At 41.8% G+C, this 19,832-nt stretch overlaps 1 protein-coding gene across 1 annotated transcript; it reads left to right on the forward strand.

Moving 5' to 3' along the window:
- Positions 1–103: 103 nt before the first annotated feature.
- On the forward strand, positions 104–18,350 carry LOC118511038 (short neuropeptide F). The gene is made up of 6 exons (XM_036053631.1): positions 104–488; positions 14,472–14,562; positions 15,673–15,830; positions 15,909–16,094; positions 16,210–16,434; positions 16,872–18,350. The coding sequence occupies exons 2-6, from the start codon at positions 14,475–14,477 to the stop codon at positions 16,923–16,925; spliced, it is 711 nt and encodes a 236-aa protein (XP_035909524.1). The 5' UTR covers positions 104–488; positions 14,472–14,474; the 3' UTR covers positions 16,926–18,350.
- The last annotated feature ends 1,482 nt before the right edge of the window (positions 18,351–19,832 follow it).

Below are 19,832 nucleotides of genomic sequence, written 5' to 3' on the forward strand. Positions count from 1 at the left end.
CACGTTTAGGCCTCGCAATGTAGCACACCTACCGCGTATCAGCGACGGAAAGACACAGCGCTCAGCTTCATTCAAACACGCTACGCCAGGAGCAAGCAACCGTTAAAGGACTGTAGCAAGGAATGCGCGTCCTGTAGCAAGGATCTGCGGATGCGTACGGTTTATAAATACGTGTGTACCACCGCTTGTAAGGACACTAAGTTTCCAAAGTGCGGCGGGACAACACGGATCAACCGCAGATGCTGCTAACCTGTAGTGTGGAAGTATTTAGTGACCAGTGAAACAGAGAGTGTGTTAATCATAGCTGGTGATCTTCGGCTCAGTGCTCTTGTGCCCTTTTACCACGTTGCTTCATCGAGTGATGTAGTGGTGGTTTTGAACAGTGTGCAGTAACATCATCAAGGCACTGCGTCTACTTACACGTACAGTTGCGTAAATTTGAAGTGCATTTTACATTTTAAACACAGCAGTGCTTATATATTGTTCTGGTGAGCGTTTTTTAGAATATATTATATTTAACGTGCTTTTAACGCCCTTTCAATCGTGTTTTAGAGTTCTGCAGAACAACATTTTATTCGAGACCTAGTTAAACTCACTCCAAAATAGTTACAGAAGCCTTATAATCGATTTCGCTTAAATAACACGTCGCAAAGAAATGTTCATAGAATGCAACGATCTGCGTACAGTCTCTAGCGTTTATCAGAACAAGTGCAATCATATTAATGTTGCGAGTGAATAGGCAGCAATAGCTAGAGCGCAAACAAAGTACTTGTGGAGCAAATTCCTCGGGAAAAAAGGTTGAAGAGAAGCGTTATAATGTTTCACCAATAACTACATGTAACAGTTGCACGGTGAAAATGAATTCAAAATTACCCGTCGATTTTTTGCTTTTTATTTGCTTCACGGCTATGAGTGGCACACGTGGCTGAAACTGGTGGTACACGTTTGATTTCAATCGACCAACAGGGTGGCTTAGGAACGTTTTTCTGTTACCAATAAATCTACTTGGTTTATGATTGTAGACTTTTGTTACGTGAATCTCAAAACACAATTTTAAATAACCCAAAAATGCTGAGTAGTTAGTTGAATAGTAGTGAAACAAATCAGTCTAGCTTATACGCTTATAAATTATTTAAGGGATTAGAAAGTGTGTTGCTTTGTTTGAAGTTGGTGTTTTGTTTCACATCCAAAGAAAACTCATTTATGTTTCAACTTCAATTAGACTCGTAAGACGCTTATGCCGTTTGCCGCACGCCGTTCGAAGCATCTTGCATAAGTTGTAAGGGCCAAAGTTCGGCTTACCATATTGCAACCTTCATCATCACATCTGCTACGATAATAAATATAGCATTGAGGCGTTCGAATCATTCATTCCTCAGAAGAGTTACTGCTAACTTCTAAGAAAACATCTTTTGTCACATTTTTGTCACCACGGTGAACCGTGCACCTACAGAACACGGCCGTAAGCTTCCAAAGCCTCTCAATCCACGGCTACGGCGTAGCAGCGTGGAACAAGTGAGGCGATGAGTTTAATTGGTGTAACAGGTGCTAGACCGTTTACTGGCACACATTTTACAGAACTTTATAAAAAATAATGATTTCCGATAGCGCGCTCACATGCGTTGCGTTGGCGTTGAAGATAGAACACGAACCATCACGAACCACTTCACCCTCTCAGCACTGGGTGTGCGTATGTGTGTGGTGCACAAAAATAAATAGCGTGCGAAATATTTTATTTTATCCCGAAAAGTCCCTCCGTAACTTCCCGCGTAACGACACAGAAATGCACTCACCCATTACCCAAACAAAAAAATGGAGGGGGGGGGGGGGGTTGAAAAACTGGGACGAGATAAAACATGTCCCATCAATCCGTTGACATGAACGATAATTGCTTTAAATCAAATCTGACAGGAATTCATTATACTCGCGACTGGAAACGCGCCACAATGCAACCTACGCTAAGGGGGGGGGGGGGGGGGGTGTTTTGGGTGTGAAGTGGGTTTTTGGCGGCCTTTTGGCAAATGCTAGTTCTCACGTAAAATAGGTAGTAACATCACACCACACAATGAACCCGATCGGTCCCGATTGTTGGTGAAGTATCCAGCAGAGGGACGTACGCTTCGCCGTGCCTAACCCAAATGTGCGCTCTTAAGGTGTTTTATTGTACCAATTAGCGGACCAAGGACTTATGAATTACTGAATGATTGGTTAACCGCCGGAACATTGGACGGAGTTGGGAAAGGATCCTTACTCACCCAAAACCCTTCGGTGCTGTCTACAAAGAAAATCCTTATTAATTCCCCATTTTCCCTCGATAAAGTGATGTTATGATACATATATGAAACGTAAGAAGCTTTGATTTAAAATTTGAAGTCTTGAGAATGTGGTTAGAGCTGCTCGGCGATACAGGCGATTGCGGCGGCGCCGGTCTTATTTATCGGTCGGTCGTTTTTGGTACTCATTTTTGCATTGCTTTCTTATAATTGAGGGAAAAGCATTTGCTTAAATTAGAACATTTTATTTTTCTTCTTTTTCTTCGGCATTACAACCCCAAAAGGTGTCGGCCTGCCATTTCTGGCTTTCTATGACTTGATTTTACCCAAAGCGGGTTAGTCAGTCCAGCGTACGGAGAGGCGGTCCGGATGAGTTTTGATCCCCAGTCCTGCCGTGTGAAGACCATCGCCGTTATCTATCCTAATTTTTTAGTATATAGGAGGAAGCACAGGTCTTACAGAGCGCTTGGTAAAATGAAATCAAGGTAAAGCCTTGGATAGTAGAAACAAAACCCTACACGAATAATATTCCAAAATTGACCAAAGTCCGGATTGATTTATATACATGTAGTGTAATCATCTAGTATTTGCATCCAACAGGAGGAAAAATTCTGAAAGTTTAGCTTAAAATGCGAAACAATTAAGCATTTTTTATAAGTTTTAATGAAAGCTTGGATAATTAAATCTTCGAAAACATTTACTTTAGCAAAATTACCTTGAGCGTTCATTTTTTCCATAAATTAGTACAAATTCCTTGTGACATTACATTTAAATTCACCTACTCTTACACCTATTGCCACCCAAAAGTATCACCAACTTATGTACACTATAATTATCGCTGTATCAAACTAAAAGCAAACTATTCATGTTCCGTAATCATCATACGCCACCCGATCAATGTCCCCCATACGCCGACAGGCATAATTTATTCCGACACCATCGATCGCATCAATTTCGTTGACAATCGAAATCGTTTCAAAACTCCTGTATTGGCTACGCACATTTGCGGTTGTGACAATGAGTTATGGTGGAACAGATTTAAAGTTTTATTAACGATACCCTCTTCAAAACGCCCCCAAGGACATTGCCATTGTCCCCGGGTCGGTACACGCGTTCAGCGCACCACTTCACACCGTCCCAAGTTTTGAAGGGTTCCGATGACCGGTGTATAAATCAATGGATCGGCTGCATGTATAGCAAATGAGCTACACAAATATTTTATACATTTCACATGCCGCACAGTGTAGTGCACAGAGGAACGGAGCCTTCATTAATTATTATAATATCATTCAAAGGTTACACCTGGCAGCGTTTGCCCTTTTGGCTTTGATGCCAAATTATCTTAGAATATTAGATTGACCTGTATGACGTTCGGCCGCGTGTGCACGTTTCGCACATGGCGGCAGAAGCGGATATGATAAGCCCTACTCCAGCTTCGAACTTCCACAGCTCTCTTGCGGATGTTTTATCAATATTATTTCATTTTACTTGATCGATTAGCCCTTCGCTCTTACCGATCCCGTTCTATAGTAATGTTAATAGCCTATAAAAACACTATTTTAAATAGCACGTCTTTCTCTCTCTCTCTCTCTCTCTCTCTCTCTCTCCGTGAAGGGAAGCGTGATTAGTGTCAGTTTACAATTTAACGATTCTCGATTAACGCTTTGTCCGCTTGGCCCAACCTACCGTACACATCAGCCGGGTGCTCGCGAAGGATCCGTTTAGTTAATTTTGTTATTGCTGCTTTCGATTTTCACCTAATTGGCAGCGCTTAAGCTTCACGCTTGAAACCGGAGAACGGCGAGCTTTTATATCGTACTGTGAATGCCTGATCCGTGCGTGTGTATTTCATACGCGTCAGCGAAAGTGTGCTTCCGCCGTGCAGATACACCTCAGACTGGCCATGATTTATGTTTCATGATTTTTCATCACATTCACACACTTGAAAACCCGTGGCGTGCGTATACGGCACGCTGTTTTTTATGCCTTACTCTCTCTGTCTTTCTTTCTCTCTCTCTCGCCACTCTTCACGCTTGAAACCCAGTTCCCTATTCCCTTATCGTATAATGAAGTGATAATGAATTGTGAAAACGTGCAATGATACACCATTTTGTAAACCATTAAACCATAACGTTTTTCCAGCTGGCCTGTGTGGGTAGGAAGAGTTGCTTTTTTTTCCTCTGTCGGTGCTCGTTTTAACACGCTACATCGAATTACAGCTTCTGCCGTGCTTCAACATCATGCCTTTGCCGATGCCCTTCGTCGGTTGGCAAAGATGTAGTGAAGAAGTTGGGGACTGTGTTGCAAAAACAAACTTATCTCATTTCTTACCTCTGTTCATCTAAAAGGGATAACGATGTGTCCATCATGTGTGTGAATTTGTCTTTCGGTTCCTTCCTGCAGCTTGCTCACAACCATTATCCGCTTTAAATTGATATATTTATCGACCATGAGTCAGTGGATTGCTGGCAAATAAACAACGATGAAGCAAGTGAAACAAACCCGAGTTCATTCAGGGAAACGATTTACATTGCCAGGTAGTTAACCGGGTTATGACGAAAACTAACTTCTTGCAGGATTAGCAACAGATACATCGCAGGTGGATTGCAGATTGCAACCTTCAGACTGAGCTTGCTTATCGGCCTTAAATCTCTGGACGGACTGGAGCCGCATGCATGGAGGCGTAGGAAATTTAATTTTCACCCAAAAAAACTTTTATGCACATCCGACAACCTTCCCGCCAAACACCGGCCATCCGCCGAGTGTGTTACTCATAAAACAAGCCCAAACCTCCTCCCTCGAATCCAATGCACCACCGATGAGCAATGGTTATATTTCATTCAAAGCGTACTCACGCCGGTGTACACCTGTCCAGCTTTGACTGGTCGGATGGAGGAGTTTGTTGAATAAATTATTTAAATAATTAAATTGTTTCCCTTTTCGCTCGCTAACGACGCGGCTGCTGCCTCCTTTGCTGCAGGTGACTATAACTTGCACCGTGGAATGTGTTTAACGTAAACAGCGCCCCGCTTGTGCACGATGGGAAGAACAGAGAAACCACCAAGCTCTCAGGGCAGGCAAGCAAATCTGAATCGAATGATGTCCCTGTGTGAAAATGGGAGAGAAAATTTGTTGAGCGTTGCAGGATACTTTCTGGGCCCCGTTGTGGCATTGGAATTTGAATCTGTTTTCCGAGATTTAAAAACAAACAGCAACAAAAATAACAACTAAGCGAACACTTTCCCATTTCCCATTCATTTGTTTTTTTTCCTGGTGCTGGAGAACCCGACAGCCCACGAACGGGCCCTGCCGATGCGAGATAGGATCAGGCCATCAGAATTATTTGAATATTTATTACCCGTAATGAGTGAAGCGCGGGAGCAGCAGTGGATACAAGTGCACATAATTCGTTAATGCGATGGTTAATGAATGGAATGCTGATCGATCATTGTTTTCCAACGATGGGAAAATTCCGAATTTTAAAATCCACTGCATTGCAAGTGATATGTTCATAAGATGGAAGGGTTTAAATGAAGGCGAAGTGCAATTTAAGAGCAGATGTGTTGCACTTCCCTAACCAGGCACTCCGTGAGGGTGTGAGTTTAGACAGTTTAAGGGACGAGTTCCATTGCATTCCTCTTGTAATGCGCTTCAGGAACCAACTTTCACGAAACATGAGTATCTCTCTCTTTCTCTCTCTCTCTTCGCTCTGCTACACAAACCCGTGCGGCGTTGTTCCCCGGCTCGGCAGAGTGCAAAGATAAAATTATACGCTTATCGTACACGGTTTCTGCTTATTATAAATGTCTCGTTCCCCCTTGCTGCTGTAACACGACCATTGTTGTAAAAAAGTACCTTAACAATAGGCAACACAATTGCAGCAAAGAAAGAATGCTCATTGTCCTGCACCGAGCCAAGCACTCTACAGCTCGGAATGTTGACAGGCAGCTCAAGTGTTGATGTAGCGAAATGTTACCAGCCAAGTCCTCTGACTGGAGTGACTGTTTGATGGAGAGATAGCGATGAGATGCAGCGCATCCATGCCGTCCTGGCAGCTGGCAGATCCGAATTAAGGGGTAACCTTGCGCAAGAGATGTGGAAGGTGTGAATTGCCTTCATGCCTGGTGGTACAATTGCACATGAAAGTTGTGCAAATCTGAGCTTAAACTGTAACGCACCGTTATGCGCCAGCACAGTATTGCATTGCGTAAGGCTCACGGCATTCTTGCCGTAGCGTCTGGATAGGAATGGCTGAATGGTTCCGGCCAAATATGTTCATTAAACGTGAAGCAACAATCTGCTGCACTGCAATAACGCCATTCCGATCACTCTATTGTTGAGGTTCCATCCTCCAATGCGCTCTCAATCAATGCTGCACCTGCTGGACGAGGTATCGGTTCACCGATCCTCAGGAACTACTCAAAGCTTTTACCCAAAAATTGTTATACAAATAGTTATGATTTATGGTTTTATTCCCCCAAAAAGATGCTGCCAAACTGACTGCTACTTTCGTAGGCGGCTAAGACCCTTTGCAGTGCCCAGGTACATCGCCGGGACAAAAAAAAATAATCCTTTTTACTAAACACATGTCCCGACATGCTTGTTTGCTGTCGTACCAGCTGCCCTTCGTGGGTTGCCCGCCGGCGTGTTTGTCGTAGTGCGTACCAAATGTGTCCCGGTTAATGTTCGATGGCCCCCGGTACCAGTTTACAGTGGTTTCCAAGCGATCCTTGCTCTCATGCAGCTCCTGTAGCCAAACCAAAAAAAAAAACCCCATCGTGTGTACCCTAAAAATGGTACCCTAGCTCTCAGAAACAACACGCGATGCGATTACTCTCACGATGATACCAAATTCAAACATTTGTTTTGTTTGCACAACGCGATTCATAATTTATGGAGTCGGTAAGCTTATTTTTCTGAAATTGTTGATTTTTACAAGACTGTCCTAGTGGAGCCAGCTTTCGGTAGGCTGGCCTCCGCCACCTTTTGCTGTCGTGCAGCTGGGTTTGTTTTTCCCGAGCACCCCTTCCTAGCGTGACACTCGCGGACAGTTCGATGATGATACCTGCAAATAATATAGCTTCAAAGCACTGGAGCAACAGACCGGCCGACCCACAATAATCGCCACCAGGTCGCGCGCGCTTGTGTGTGTGTGAGTATGTGTGAGTGTATCGTAAAAACGGGATAGCAAATGATAACTTTAGAGCAAAACTCGTTTCTAAATCGATTTTTTCGCGTTTTACCGCACCATCCGACCCGAGGGCGGCATTCGCCCTGTGGGACTTGAACGGATGAATGAACGGTACGGATACGTTCTAGAGTCACAGGTCGCTAGTCAACAAGTGCTATGGCTACGTACACGTTTGGTCGCGGCTATCGGTTAGGCCGGGTGTCACCAGTGGCCGGTTCGGAGTGGGTGAAATAAATTGTAATTAAAAAAAAAAAGGACGACGAGTACAGGGCCCCACATATGGTCAGCCTATGGTTTGCTGTTTGTTTAGTTACGTTGAATTTTGCAGTCCATTAACTTTTCTTCCTTATTGTGTTTCTGTGAGGTTGAACGCAGGCTAACCAAGCTTGGTATCCGCTTGGTACGCATATAAAAGCACCGGTAATATACAAATACAAAGGACATCCGATTACTTTTTTGCTTTGCATCCGTTTTCTATTAAATGTGATTTTAATTTATTTACATAGGTACATAATTAAATAAATCCCTGACACTGATCAAGCCAATTTAGAAGTCAGTATGATTTTAAACAACGCCGTATGTTTACTACATTTCTTACCTGGTTGTCCTTATACTTCTTCGAGATCATTTTGAAAATTGATTCACATTTAGTTGTATACAGTGACTCAAATGAAAATCTGGACTCCCCAAAATCGAACTATGATGCTAGACTTTGAGGACGATTTACGAAAATACAGCTATAATGTCGGTTGCCAGATGGAAAAATCGGACGAATCAGAATTCAATCATTCAACCACAAACTTTTCTTTAGCTTTTTCTAACTTTTAATAGAGTGTTGAAAGTTTTTTCTTTAATAATTGATGTACATTTTTAATGTACACTACGGCCAATCGTATCTTGTTCGAGTTGTTTGTTCCAATCTATCCGCACTTCCCCACATGATAACTTATCAATGTTATCGCTTATGGTTACAAAAAACGCGTAAAAAGAATATATCAAAATGTCCTGCAAAACATCATTTCCTTGCTCGGTCACAATCACGTATCCATTATCTCTATAATATTATGTCTTCGGTGTTGACGTCATCTGGTATCAAAGATTTATGTTTAGTAGTGTGGATCTTAAGATGGCATTATATGAGCCTCATTTCAATCGCATCGCATTTCAAACTAATAAATATCAAGTTCTGACATTTTAAAGTTAATTGATGCAATGTTATGAAAAATAACTATGATAAAAAATAGAAACGAATGATACTGGCCTGTTCTCCATTATTTGATATTTCATAACATAATAACTATATCAATCGCGTAAAGTTAAATTTGCTATACATTTCATATGATATTGTTAAAAATGCGGCTTTCTTGATTTTTGTTATATTGCTAAAAAATCTTGCTTGATTTGGTTTGCGAAATTCGTAATAGATCGGTACAACAAGAACGAAGTTTGTCCTGCCGTAGGTAAAAAAAAATCCTAGTTCCCAATTGTTCAGCAATTGTTAGAGGAGTCCGGATTTCCCTTTGAGTCGCTGTATATTGGTCACATATTATTTGCATCACATTTGTAACATCTTTCCTTATAACTGTTTTTTAAACCTTTCCTTAATCACAGCTCTTACGCACAGCTGTTGCATTCACTTCATCAATGGCCAGTTTAGCAGACCCCATGAAATTAAAGTCACATGTGTTGCCTATACCCTTAAGCAACTTGTTGCATGATCATAAGCCTAAGCCTAACAGCATAACTCCTAACACACCCAGCGCAGTAGAAACCAGAACTCAACACAAATGGAACAAAACCGATTTGTACTGGTGACTCTTTTCACGCGATAGCCTTTTCTTCTGTTGCATTAAGAGCCGCGGCCGCCATGTTTTAACTAATTGCTTAATGAGTAAACGTACCGGGAGAAGCTTTATATGCTGTAGGTGGTGCATGATACCGGCTAGCTACTGCTCGCATTTGCTGCTCGATTAATGGATCATGCTTTACTTACCATTAGCTCCACACCTTCCTAACAATGCGCACGGTCAACATTCACAGAATTTCAAACGGATAACACATTCTCTGTGTTTAATGAACGACTTTCGCTGGATATTTATTGCCCGATGATGGTAAACCCCATATCGCACGGCCTTGTTCATAAAGTAAAACTTGGGTGCTTACCGACCACCCATATGTGGACAGGATTACGCCAGGGTGTTGTACGGATTGCTGCAGTATCACATTACGCCCTCCGTTCTACGTATGCGATCTCACTGTACGTTTGAATAAGTATTTAGAAGTTTAGATTTTACTTGCTATGCTCACAGATGCTTTCCATTTGCAAATACCAACGCACCGAGCTTCTTTTTACGATTCGTTCGAGAAGCCACACCGCACTAATTTTACATTTAAATTGATATCTGCTACCAGCGCCAAGCGATAATCACGGTGTAAGTTGATAGACTTTCCTTGATACCGATCCGCTTAGCTCGGATGATTGCTTTCGAGGGTGCTGTACGCTTCCACAACACGGCGCGGTACCGGATCGGCGCGAAGAAAAGAACAACTTTACTCCTTCTAACTTTAGCCATGAATTGAATAATACCCTGCATGTGTGCCCTGCCCTATCTATTGCTGTGTGAATCACATTAACAAATCCTCTTGTACTTTTCTCGATAGACTTTTACAGTGATTACGCAAACGCTTTTATTCTTACCGAGTGGAAGTGAAATAACTGTGAAAGGAAAGGATTACTTCTCGTGTTCGGCTCGATATTTCAATGTGCGAGACTCGACTTGGAAGAAGGCTGTAAACATACAGATTGAGGTGAATCTCGATCAAATATAGCATGCATGTTGTGAGCAGACTGTTAAGTAAAGAAAAAAGTTTATTAACAATCATTATTCATTGAAACTCTTAACTTGGATTTAAAGCTTTAAAATACATAAATTAATGAATTCTCTTGATAAGATCGTTGGACAAGAAAAGAACTTATTAGCATTCGAGCACATTTTATTTTAAAGTTCTCTTAAGAAAGCAGCAAGTAAACGGTTCCTGTTGCTTAGAGAGCATTCGAAGACACAATTGTTTTGCATTTACCATAATCTATAATCGAAATTTATTACACAATATGTTATTGGGAATTATTATTGATTGAATATCAATAATAATTAATGTGTGTGTTTTTTCCGTAGGCCTGTGTAGACCTTTCATGGTCATCTGATAGAATTAGTATCCTGCCATACGTGATAATTGCCCAGAAGATTGATTGATTGTACATCGTGTTTGTGGACACTGAGGGAGAAATCATTCGAATAAAGCTGGAATTTGATACATCCCATTCGGATAGCAACTCGAAATGATTAATGTGGATTATGTTGAATAGATACACACAAACATCTTCCCTATACTGTTCATTCGAAACTGCAGAAGATGGTGATGATCATCTCACCCAAACCCCCGCATATATTTGCTCAAAATTATCCTTCAGGTATTTTTTCAACCTATGTTTAAATGAAATTTGATGTGTTTAACAATGGTTTTTTTTTAAATCCATAACAATGAATGAATGTTTGAGAACTCTAAACCAACTAGTGCCTCAGACGAAAGGTCACCTCCTGCCGAGTCCTTTTCAGTATTTAGTCTAAGTTCATGTAAAGCACGCGTGTTTTGAGGCTATTATACTCATTCTGAATATTTTTTCATTTTTACTAATTTTAGTATTATTGAAGATAAAAAAATATCTTCACCAAAAGTGATGTCGGTAATGGATTACAATTTTCTTCACAGTGTGTACAAATAATTCTTCTTAGTCTTCTTTGGCTCTACAACCTCCAAAGGCTTGCCATTTCTGGCTATCTGTGTCTTGATTTTTTCCGTAGTTGGATAGTCAGTCCTGCGAACGGAGTGGCGGTTCGCATGGAATTTTATCCCTTGCCGCTATCGCCTCGACCACCGGACCACCCCATAGAGCAGACAATTTCTTAGGCTATGATAACACATTTAGCCTTAAGGCTAAACTCAAAATCAAGGCAATTCGAATTTTCTGAATAAGTAACTCAATAAGTCAATAAAGAACACAAATAGGTTAATAGCAAAATAATAATCTAATGTATTTAATTACTTTCAAACTAGGTATAGTTTTTTATTTACTGAAACACGGCCAAACTAACATTTTTTATTTGCAATTTAAATAAAACTGTTTGGAAAATTTAAAAAATGTCATCTTTTACGACACCACTGCAAATCCATTTTGCAGCCCACTTCAATGATGAATATAACAATAAACCATAAAAGGATGATGCATCGAACATATGCTTATCAAGACACTAATCTACATGAAACTCTGGTGTGGGTTTATTCGTAGTTATTCCACACAATCGATGCACTTTTAGGAGTCAACATGAATGTTATTTTCAAGAGCTTTATTGCATTTAAATAAAATAAAAAAAAACGCTTCTCATAGATAGCACCGTTTGAGCTGTGTTTGTAAAGCAATTCTACGACATGCATGAGCGCTGGAACCTTACTTAAGCTTTACACCATTTAAAGTGAATATTACAATACAATAACACATAGTTTCTCCTTATCTCAAGATTGTTCTACCATAGAAAAAAAACCCATATGTGAGTATATTTATACTGTGTAGCTCGGCGAACCGTGGCAGTTTAACCTTCCACATGGTAGTTCTTCACCTAGCATTAAACTACCTATGCTCATTACTGTGATGAGTAGCAGCATCAGCTTACCGCGGTGTTTAGCGGCGTTTTTCTTGACTAATGGAAAACTGACTAATGATAGCACTAAACGGTACGTACGGTGTGTCGAACCACCCGAGCGTATTTGTTGCGCGGTTAGCGTTCCCCATCCCGTTGCAGCGTGCTTGCGCTTTGGCGCCAATATCACATGACAGATTCACCTGGCAAAATGAAAATTTGTGCTTAACAACTTATCCACAACAATGCGTTTGAAATATAATACAGAGTAGCGAGTCATAGGGAGGGGGGGGGGGGGAAGAACTCCCACCCAGCCAGGGAGTTTGGTATGTGAGGGCGAAGCCAGTTATGATCAATTCAATTTTCGCAACGTACACTATAACCATTTCATAACCGATACCTTCTGCTTGCTGCACGGTTAGATAGACACAAAAATTCACCATACAACAACTTTTTCTTTCATCTTCACTCCAGCGCTGGCCCGAGCGCTGCGGGAGGTTGATCAAAGTTTATGAAATAGCATCGGTAGCCTTGCTTCAAGAAACGCTTTCCCTCCCGTTATTGGCAGTACCCGCTAGTAGCGTCCTACCAACCCAACCAACCAGTGGTGTGAACGATAATTCAGTAATTTGCTTGCACGATTGCTTCACCAGCGAATCAGGGGGAAATTGTTTTGCATTGATTTAATTTGGTCTTAACGACTTACCTCTCTGTATTGCGTTTCATACATTGTGGGAGTAAATCTTTAATAAATGTGAAAACTTTTTCGTTCATTCTTCAAAGGTACATTATCCATGTCTTATGAAAGTATGTAATGTCCCTTTAAAACATTTTACAATTGCGGACAATTTGGGGTCACATAAATTAACAACAGCGATATATCCTTACAAAAATCGAAACTTTCGCACAGCTTATACCTGAACGTAGCGTTTAACGCGCTCGCTACGGGTTATTAATATTTTATTGATTTTACATCACTTCCACATTTCTGATACTGATGTTATCGGGTACGCTAAGGTTTTGCGCCTGATGTCCATATGCGCGCCTGTTCCAAGCCCGCCCAATGTGAAAGAATGTGATGCTCCGTTGCATTCGGGACGGCAGGCAGGACAGGCGGAAGGCCGTCCCGTGAACATCGACCCGTAGTGCATCGGCGGCAAGCAACGGAAGGAAGGGGCGACACAAACTTACCAGCAGCTCACCACCGTAAACGATGACAGAAGAAAGATACCTGTTGATTTTATATCCACCGGGATCGACCCGAGAGCATGTTTAGCCGGTTTCCCAGCTTCCTACACCGCACCTGGCCTCGACGATCGGGCGGTGAATTGGGTGTGTGTGGCTCGCTTTCCTATCGGAGCCGATTGTTTCTGAGTGTTTGGCATTTTGTACTGCGAAGCGGATTGCTGCAATACATAATATCAATAAAACGATTCAACAACAAACAAAAGCACACAAAAAGAAACCCCTGTGTAAGCACCTACTTACGTAGCTGAAGACTGGTGAGGGGGGGGGGGGGGGTTGGTAGAGGCAAAAATACATACAACATGCCCTGTAATCTACTCTAACACGACTATCGTTGGCATCTCGCGCCGAACACCTGCTTTGTTAACGATGGGTACGTGCCGTCCGTGAAAAATGCTGCGAATGATGATTGCAGTGGCATCGCACCTGAAAACGACGGAAAACAAAATCCCATCCAACCGGATGCACATAACTTTTCCGGCACCAATCCGACCGTACCCTGAGGTCCTTCTCGCGGAACCGACGCCACTGTGTAGGATGTAACCAATAAAAAAATAGCGCCGATCCTTACAACCTTCGTAAACCGGGCTGCAATTCAACTTTCCTAAACGTTTAATAGCCAACGCACGGGCAAAACTTCGTCTAGCAGGGCAGCGGGGAAAACCAAATGAAATGCATTGTTATTTTCCGCCTCACCCGGCCCCGTTAGGGCCATTGGGTCCATCGCAAATTTTACACCGAAACACATTTCCAGCAGCTTATGGCTGCAATTTTTATAGATAAAGCTGTGCGAAATGTGTCATTAATCTAGCGCGAAGGATAACCCTCTGGCACGGTGACAATATGCTTACCTGTTGAACGTATTTGCTTTTAAGACGCTATCGTTCGGCGTGATGAACGGATCTGAATTGTTATATTATTTTGGAACCCTTTTGCGAAATTAAATTAAGCATTAATTTCAACATAAAACACCGTTGCATTAAGCCGTTTTAAGCCCCATTTTCTGTAAAGTGCCCGAAAAGTGTTACAACTGCCTTACACCCATTCGCCTTTCTTTCGTTCCAGACTATGTATCGAATAAACCTTACCACGTTCACACTTCTTCTAGTACTAACGGTAGGAAGTTTGATGTCGGAGTCACTGCATCCATCAGACGGTAAGAAACAAATGTTTGGATTTGTTGTAGTTTTCTCTTTTTTGCTATTTACTCTAAACATGATTAGACGTCATCTTGCAACTGGACACCGCTCCCCGCAATGCTTCCGGATGTGGTCGGTAGCTTAATATGGGTCATAAACCATAAAAAAGGTACAGCCAATCATCGTGCTCCGGCCTCGGCCACGTACTGTGCCAACAATAGCTGCTAAAACATTCCCAACTACCAGCTCCAAAAACTCAAGAAGGCGAAAAGCAGATTAGGTCTTTAAGGTACCTCGCGCCACTCCGCCTCTCGTTCCGACCCACCACATCCTCCAACGTTGAAGTTAAGTTTGCAGCTTTCAAATTTTAGATCGCTCCCCAGCCGTAAGGGTAAGGGCCGGGCTTCAAAACCTCATACCCAACGGCGGTGACCGCACCAGCGCGGGCGGCACGGGAGTAAATTGCACAGCATCACCGGTTCGATCCTCTCTCTCTATCTCTCTCGCCCCTCTCCGTGAACCTTGAATACCCGGCACAGCGGGTAATGTTGCCTCAGGTGCCGTTGCGTGCGCGGGAAATGGAAGGAGAGGATGTGACGGATCCGGCCCGGCAAGGCAAGAGTCACGGTGGAACGGATCTTTTTGTTTGAGTTTTGGCAGCGTCTTTGAATTACAAATGTTGCGCGAATTTAACCCCAAACTTTACGGTGTCACCCAAGTTAAGTATTTACATCTGGCTCGGCATACCCGGCCACTCCGGGACCCGCTCTGTTGATGCGATCCTTTCCCGGGGCTGGGCGTCCGACTAGTGAAGCTGTAGGTGGTAAATACGGTGGGATTTGCAAATAAACACCAAATGGATTTTGCCCTCTCTAAAACCCCGACCACTTTCAACAAGTACAGAGCAAGTGCCCCAATCCGAGCGATACTGTTGTCACCTTTGAAAAGTTGGATCTGCCGCTAGATAGGTGTCGATTGACTTTGTGAAGGAAGAGGTAGCGGTTGCATTGAAAATTTTAAATTACGTCTCTTTGTGCTTTTTACACCCTGCAAGCCAAAGGAGCATGATACAATCGTTCAACTCAAACACGCAATTATGGCTGCACACATTAAACTGCTTGTTTCAGGTGCCATTAAAGATTTGTACGATTATCTGCTGCAACGGGAGTATGCTGCCCCCGTATCGTACGCCGATCATCAAATCAAGCGAAAGGCAGTAAGATCACCCTCGCTGAGGCTCCGGTTCGGCAGGCGAAGTGATCCGAGCGTCCCACTACGTTCCGAGGTATGATGACCATTGCCAGCAAAACAACCGAATTTTCTTATTATCGACACACATACACACTTTCCCTCCTCCCATCAGGAAGATGAGCTGATCGACCAGAAAGCAATACGTGCACCCCAGCTACGCTTGAGGTTTGGCCGTAACGACCCACTCTGGACATCGTTCAACGAAAACGCTTTGCTGGAGGAAAACTTTGAAAAGCGAGCACCGTCGCAAAGACTGCGGTGGGGCCGCTCGAACCTGTTTGGCAATCTCGTAAACCAGGTAAGATTCAAATTCAGCCAATCGGATAATGGGATAAGACGACCGTCATGAACGACGTTTTGCGCACCCGACAGCACCATAACCATTTCGTGTCGATTTCATTTCCATTTTCCAGTTCCAGCAGGACGATGTGATGCAGCAGAAAGCAATACGGGCACCCCAGCTAAGACTACGATTCGGCCGCACCGATCCATCCTGGGCGATGTACAATGAGCATCAGCTAGCACCGGCCGGTCAGCAGGCACAGCAGTTGGTTAACGATGCGAGTGAAAAACGTGCACCGACCCAGCGGCTTCGATGGGGCCGTTCCGATCCGGCACTGGCGAAAGATTCCTCCGAGGTAGGTCCCGCATTTTAGGCGTTGTTCAGCAATCGATTTAAACTTGATGACTAGGTAGACTTCCGTACCTTCGACACTACAGTTCAGAAGCTAAAAATCTCACATCTCATATCGGGGAGGACGAAGCCAATATCCAATATCCTGCCGTCTGTCTTACGTTGTTATCAACTAACATTGATTACGACAAAGCCCACATATGATTGACTGGGGACAACTAATCTAAATATGTTCCAAGATTAGCTTTAGGTTTATGCTACGCTCAGTACGCATGTGATTCAAACTGTATTATTTAAAATACCCCCAATTGACTAACAATTTACTAGATTCCAAATTATTTATATTCTGTACCGTTTGTCCCCACATCCCTGGACCTGAAGCTCCTTTCTGCACCAAATAAACTAATGAAATCACTGTAAAATGCAACATATTCCACACAGGATAAAGCGCTAGAAGCGGAGGAAAGCGAAGGCACCAACGTTGATGACAAGTAAACATCATGCTCGGTAACTACCTGAACCCCCATCCGGTCGTCGTCGTCTTCGCCGTTTGCACATTCTCGTATCCGGAACTCTCCTCGAAAAAAAGACAAAATAAAACGTGCTCCTATAGGAAGAAGAAGGAAGAATCCTAATGCCACACGGAATCTTTCACTACTCTGTTACGGGCGCGGCTATGGCTGGCACGAGATGCTGCCTGACACCAGAGGCCCCATTCATGCATACAAAATAATACCCAGTGTTGTCCGCAGTACCATATAAATGCATCCGGACATTTGTTGTTTGTTTAACCCCCGACCCCATCCCGATCAATGGCAATTGGTTTCGAGCGATCGAGATGTCGCGATCGTCTCGCAAGCAGCTAGCAAGTAGAACATTTTCATCGAACAATTACACGCAAACGCGCGCACACATACACACATACACATACATAAGAAAATCTACTAAGAGCAAGAATATATTTACCTATCGTGTTGATTAGGCGAGGGCTACCCGTTGTTACACAGTTTCCACAGCGTCGATTGTACATGATGGCAGATGACAACTTTATTGTAACCACACGCAAACACACCAGCAAACGTAAATCTGTTGGAACTTTCTTGTTTTAAAAGTGGAAAATGCAACAAAATTCCAACAGATTTCAAATCCGGTCAGCATAAAACAAGCAAGCATAGCAGAGCAACACGCTACGGCGCTTGATACAATGCGCAACCTTTAATCATGGATGACCATTACCTTACGGCTCTTGCGGTACAATTTTGCGTTTGAAAGCACCTGTCTATTGCATATCGTGCGTGAGTACGAGCTACATTCCAGAATATAGAAGAAAATTGTGCTTAAAACCGTTGCAACTGAAAGAAGCAACACAGAGTGAATCTTGTTTTTCTCCAAACATTTTCGCCTTGAGATACGCGCGTGCTAAAGCTTCCGTTGCTGAAGGTAAGGCGGATAAATAATATGCATGCCTGCAAGCACTGCTCTATCTACCACTACTGATCGCACGCACGAACTTGTCAATGGTTTGAAGCTGAATTTTCCAATGCACAGCAATGCAATAGAAGAAAAAATGCCACTTTCACTTTACTTACCTAACTAATCACACTCTGTGCTCTCAAACAAACATTTTATTCCGAACATGGGCATACAGAGAGCGCGGTATAATAGCTGTGTTTGCTGTAAGATTTCTGATAGCGGGCATGCGAATGCATTATGTGAGGGAACTTAGCTGACACACACACACACACAAATACACACACATACACACACACACACACATTATGAATAAAAGGAAAAGTCTACTTACATATTTTTAACGCATCTAACGCAGCCGATCGTGAAAGGATAAACTAAACAATGATCATGTGTATGTACATATATTATTTATAAACAAATAAAATATTACCTAGCGGAAACAACCAGTCGAGTGTTTCTGTGATTATTAAGTGTAATGCAACTAGAAAAGAGATGACATTTTTAAGAAAAAAAACTACCATTATTTTTTTTTGTTCTTAATTTAAATAATTTCTCCAGTCATTTTTTTACCCAAGTTTGAAATTCGCGTTTTCTTTTCAGAAATAATATAAAACAATTATTATTGTCAAAAAAGCATTTTTCCCTAACTGTTCGTTTTAAGTTCAGTTGCTGGTGGATTTTTTGAAATATTACAATTATGTTTAAAAATATGTAACAAAAAATAAAATATATGAGTTTTTCTAAGGTTCTTACTAGAACATCACTTTTGTCAGTCTCCTCATGTGTTTTATTGGTTTTAAAACAAGAACAAGTGTTTCGGAAAAAATTAAAACGTGTTCAACAATATTTGTGAAACATTCCAAAAAGCTCTGAAAATTCGTCAAAAACCGTGTAACAGAAGCAGAAATATACAAGAACATAATAGAAAAAGCACCAAAAGCCTTTAAATTCTCTCCATAGGCAGGATTGGCGATGTGTAGCGAGGTATTTACTTTTCACAAATGGCCAAATCAAACTCAAGGATGGCTAAGCAATTGTAGAATAAAGCATTTTTTTTATCAAACTTTGGTATATTGCTTTCACAAATTTCATTTATAAATATCTAAAATTAAACAATTGCCAATAAAATGGCAATTATAGTGCCAATGCTTTGCAATTTTGACTAAATTTTACTTCAATTCAACTGTCTAAAGGCAAACTTTTAAAAGATTTAAAATGTTTCAAATAAATATAGTGAAAAATAATGTTTTTTTTTTCAGTTAAATGGTTTTTAAAAAGATGCAAATGATTTTTTCTATTAATCAGGAACATAAAATAATGAAGCATGTTACATTTAAATTGGTATTTACAAGAGTATAATATAATATAATAATCAACTATTTCATCTAGTGTCAATTTTACACACAACCCACATGGCGGATATAACCTTCTTCGAACTGATGATGATTTTATGATGAAAAAACACGGGGGAAGTTAGACTTCACAACCCAGTTTTGTAGGTCACTCTATCGTTTTTTTTTTTTGCTTGACAATACTATTTTAAGATAATCTAAATGCCAACATATTTCTCATATTTTTACCAGTTCTGTTGCTTATTTTCTACTGCAGACCAACTTGCGTCGCATGGCAGCTTCAAAGTTTAAACATTTCGCGTTAAAACTCTTCCTACGCACGATTTACAAAACACCTACATCGATTCCCTTAACATAAGTAAGCTTTTTTCTTAAAGTCATAAACCCGTACATCGGCGTACTACATGAGAGAATGCGGTCATTACGACACACGGCAGCAGTTTATTTGTTTGCTTTGCCTGATTCTAGAAAGTATACACACGTGCAACATGCAAACCGCACGACCCGCGGACGGTTTCGAACGGTTGATGGATTGTGAAAACAGCGATAATAAAAACAGTATTTTAGAAACATGGAA

This window comes from Anopheles stephensi, chromosome 3, assembly GCF_013141755.1.
Source record: "Anopheles stephensi strain Indian chromosome 3, UCI_ANSTEP_V1.0, whole genome shotgun sequence".
In the NCBI taxonomy this organism is placed as follows: Eukaryota; Metazoa; Arthropoda; class Insecta; order Diptera; family Culicidae; genus Anopheles; species Anopheles stephensi.

Excerpts from the sequence above, each read along its gene's own strand:
- LOC118511038 (XM_036053631.1), top strand. The coding sequence starts at position 14,475 with ATGTATCGAATAAACCTTACCACGTTCACACTTCTTCTAGTACTAACG. Across the intron at positions 16,095-16,209 it reads TTGGCAATCTCGTAAACCAG|TTCCAGCAGGACGATGTGAT; the intron begins GTAAGATTCAAA and ends TCCATTTTCCAG. Across the intron at positions 16,435-16,871 it reads TGGCGAAAGATTCCTCCGAG|GATAAAGCGCTAGAAGCGGA; the intron begins GTAGGTCCCGCA and ends TATTCCACACAG.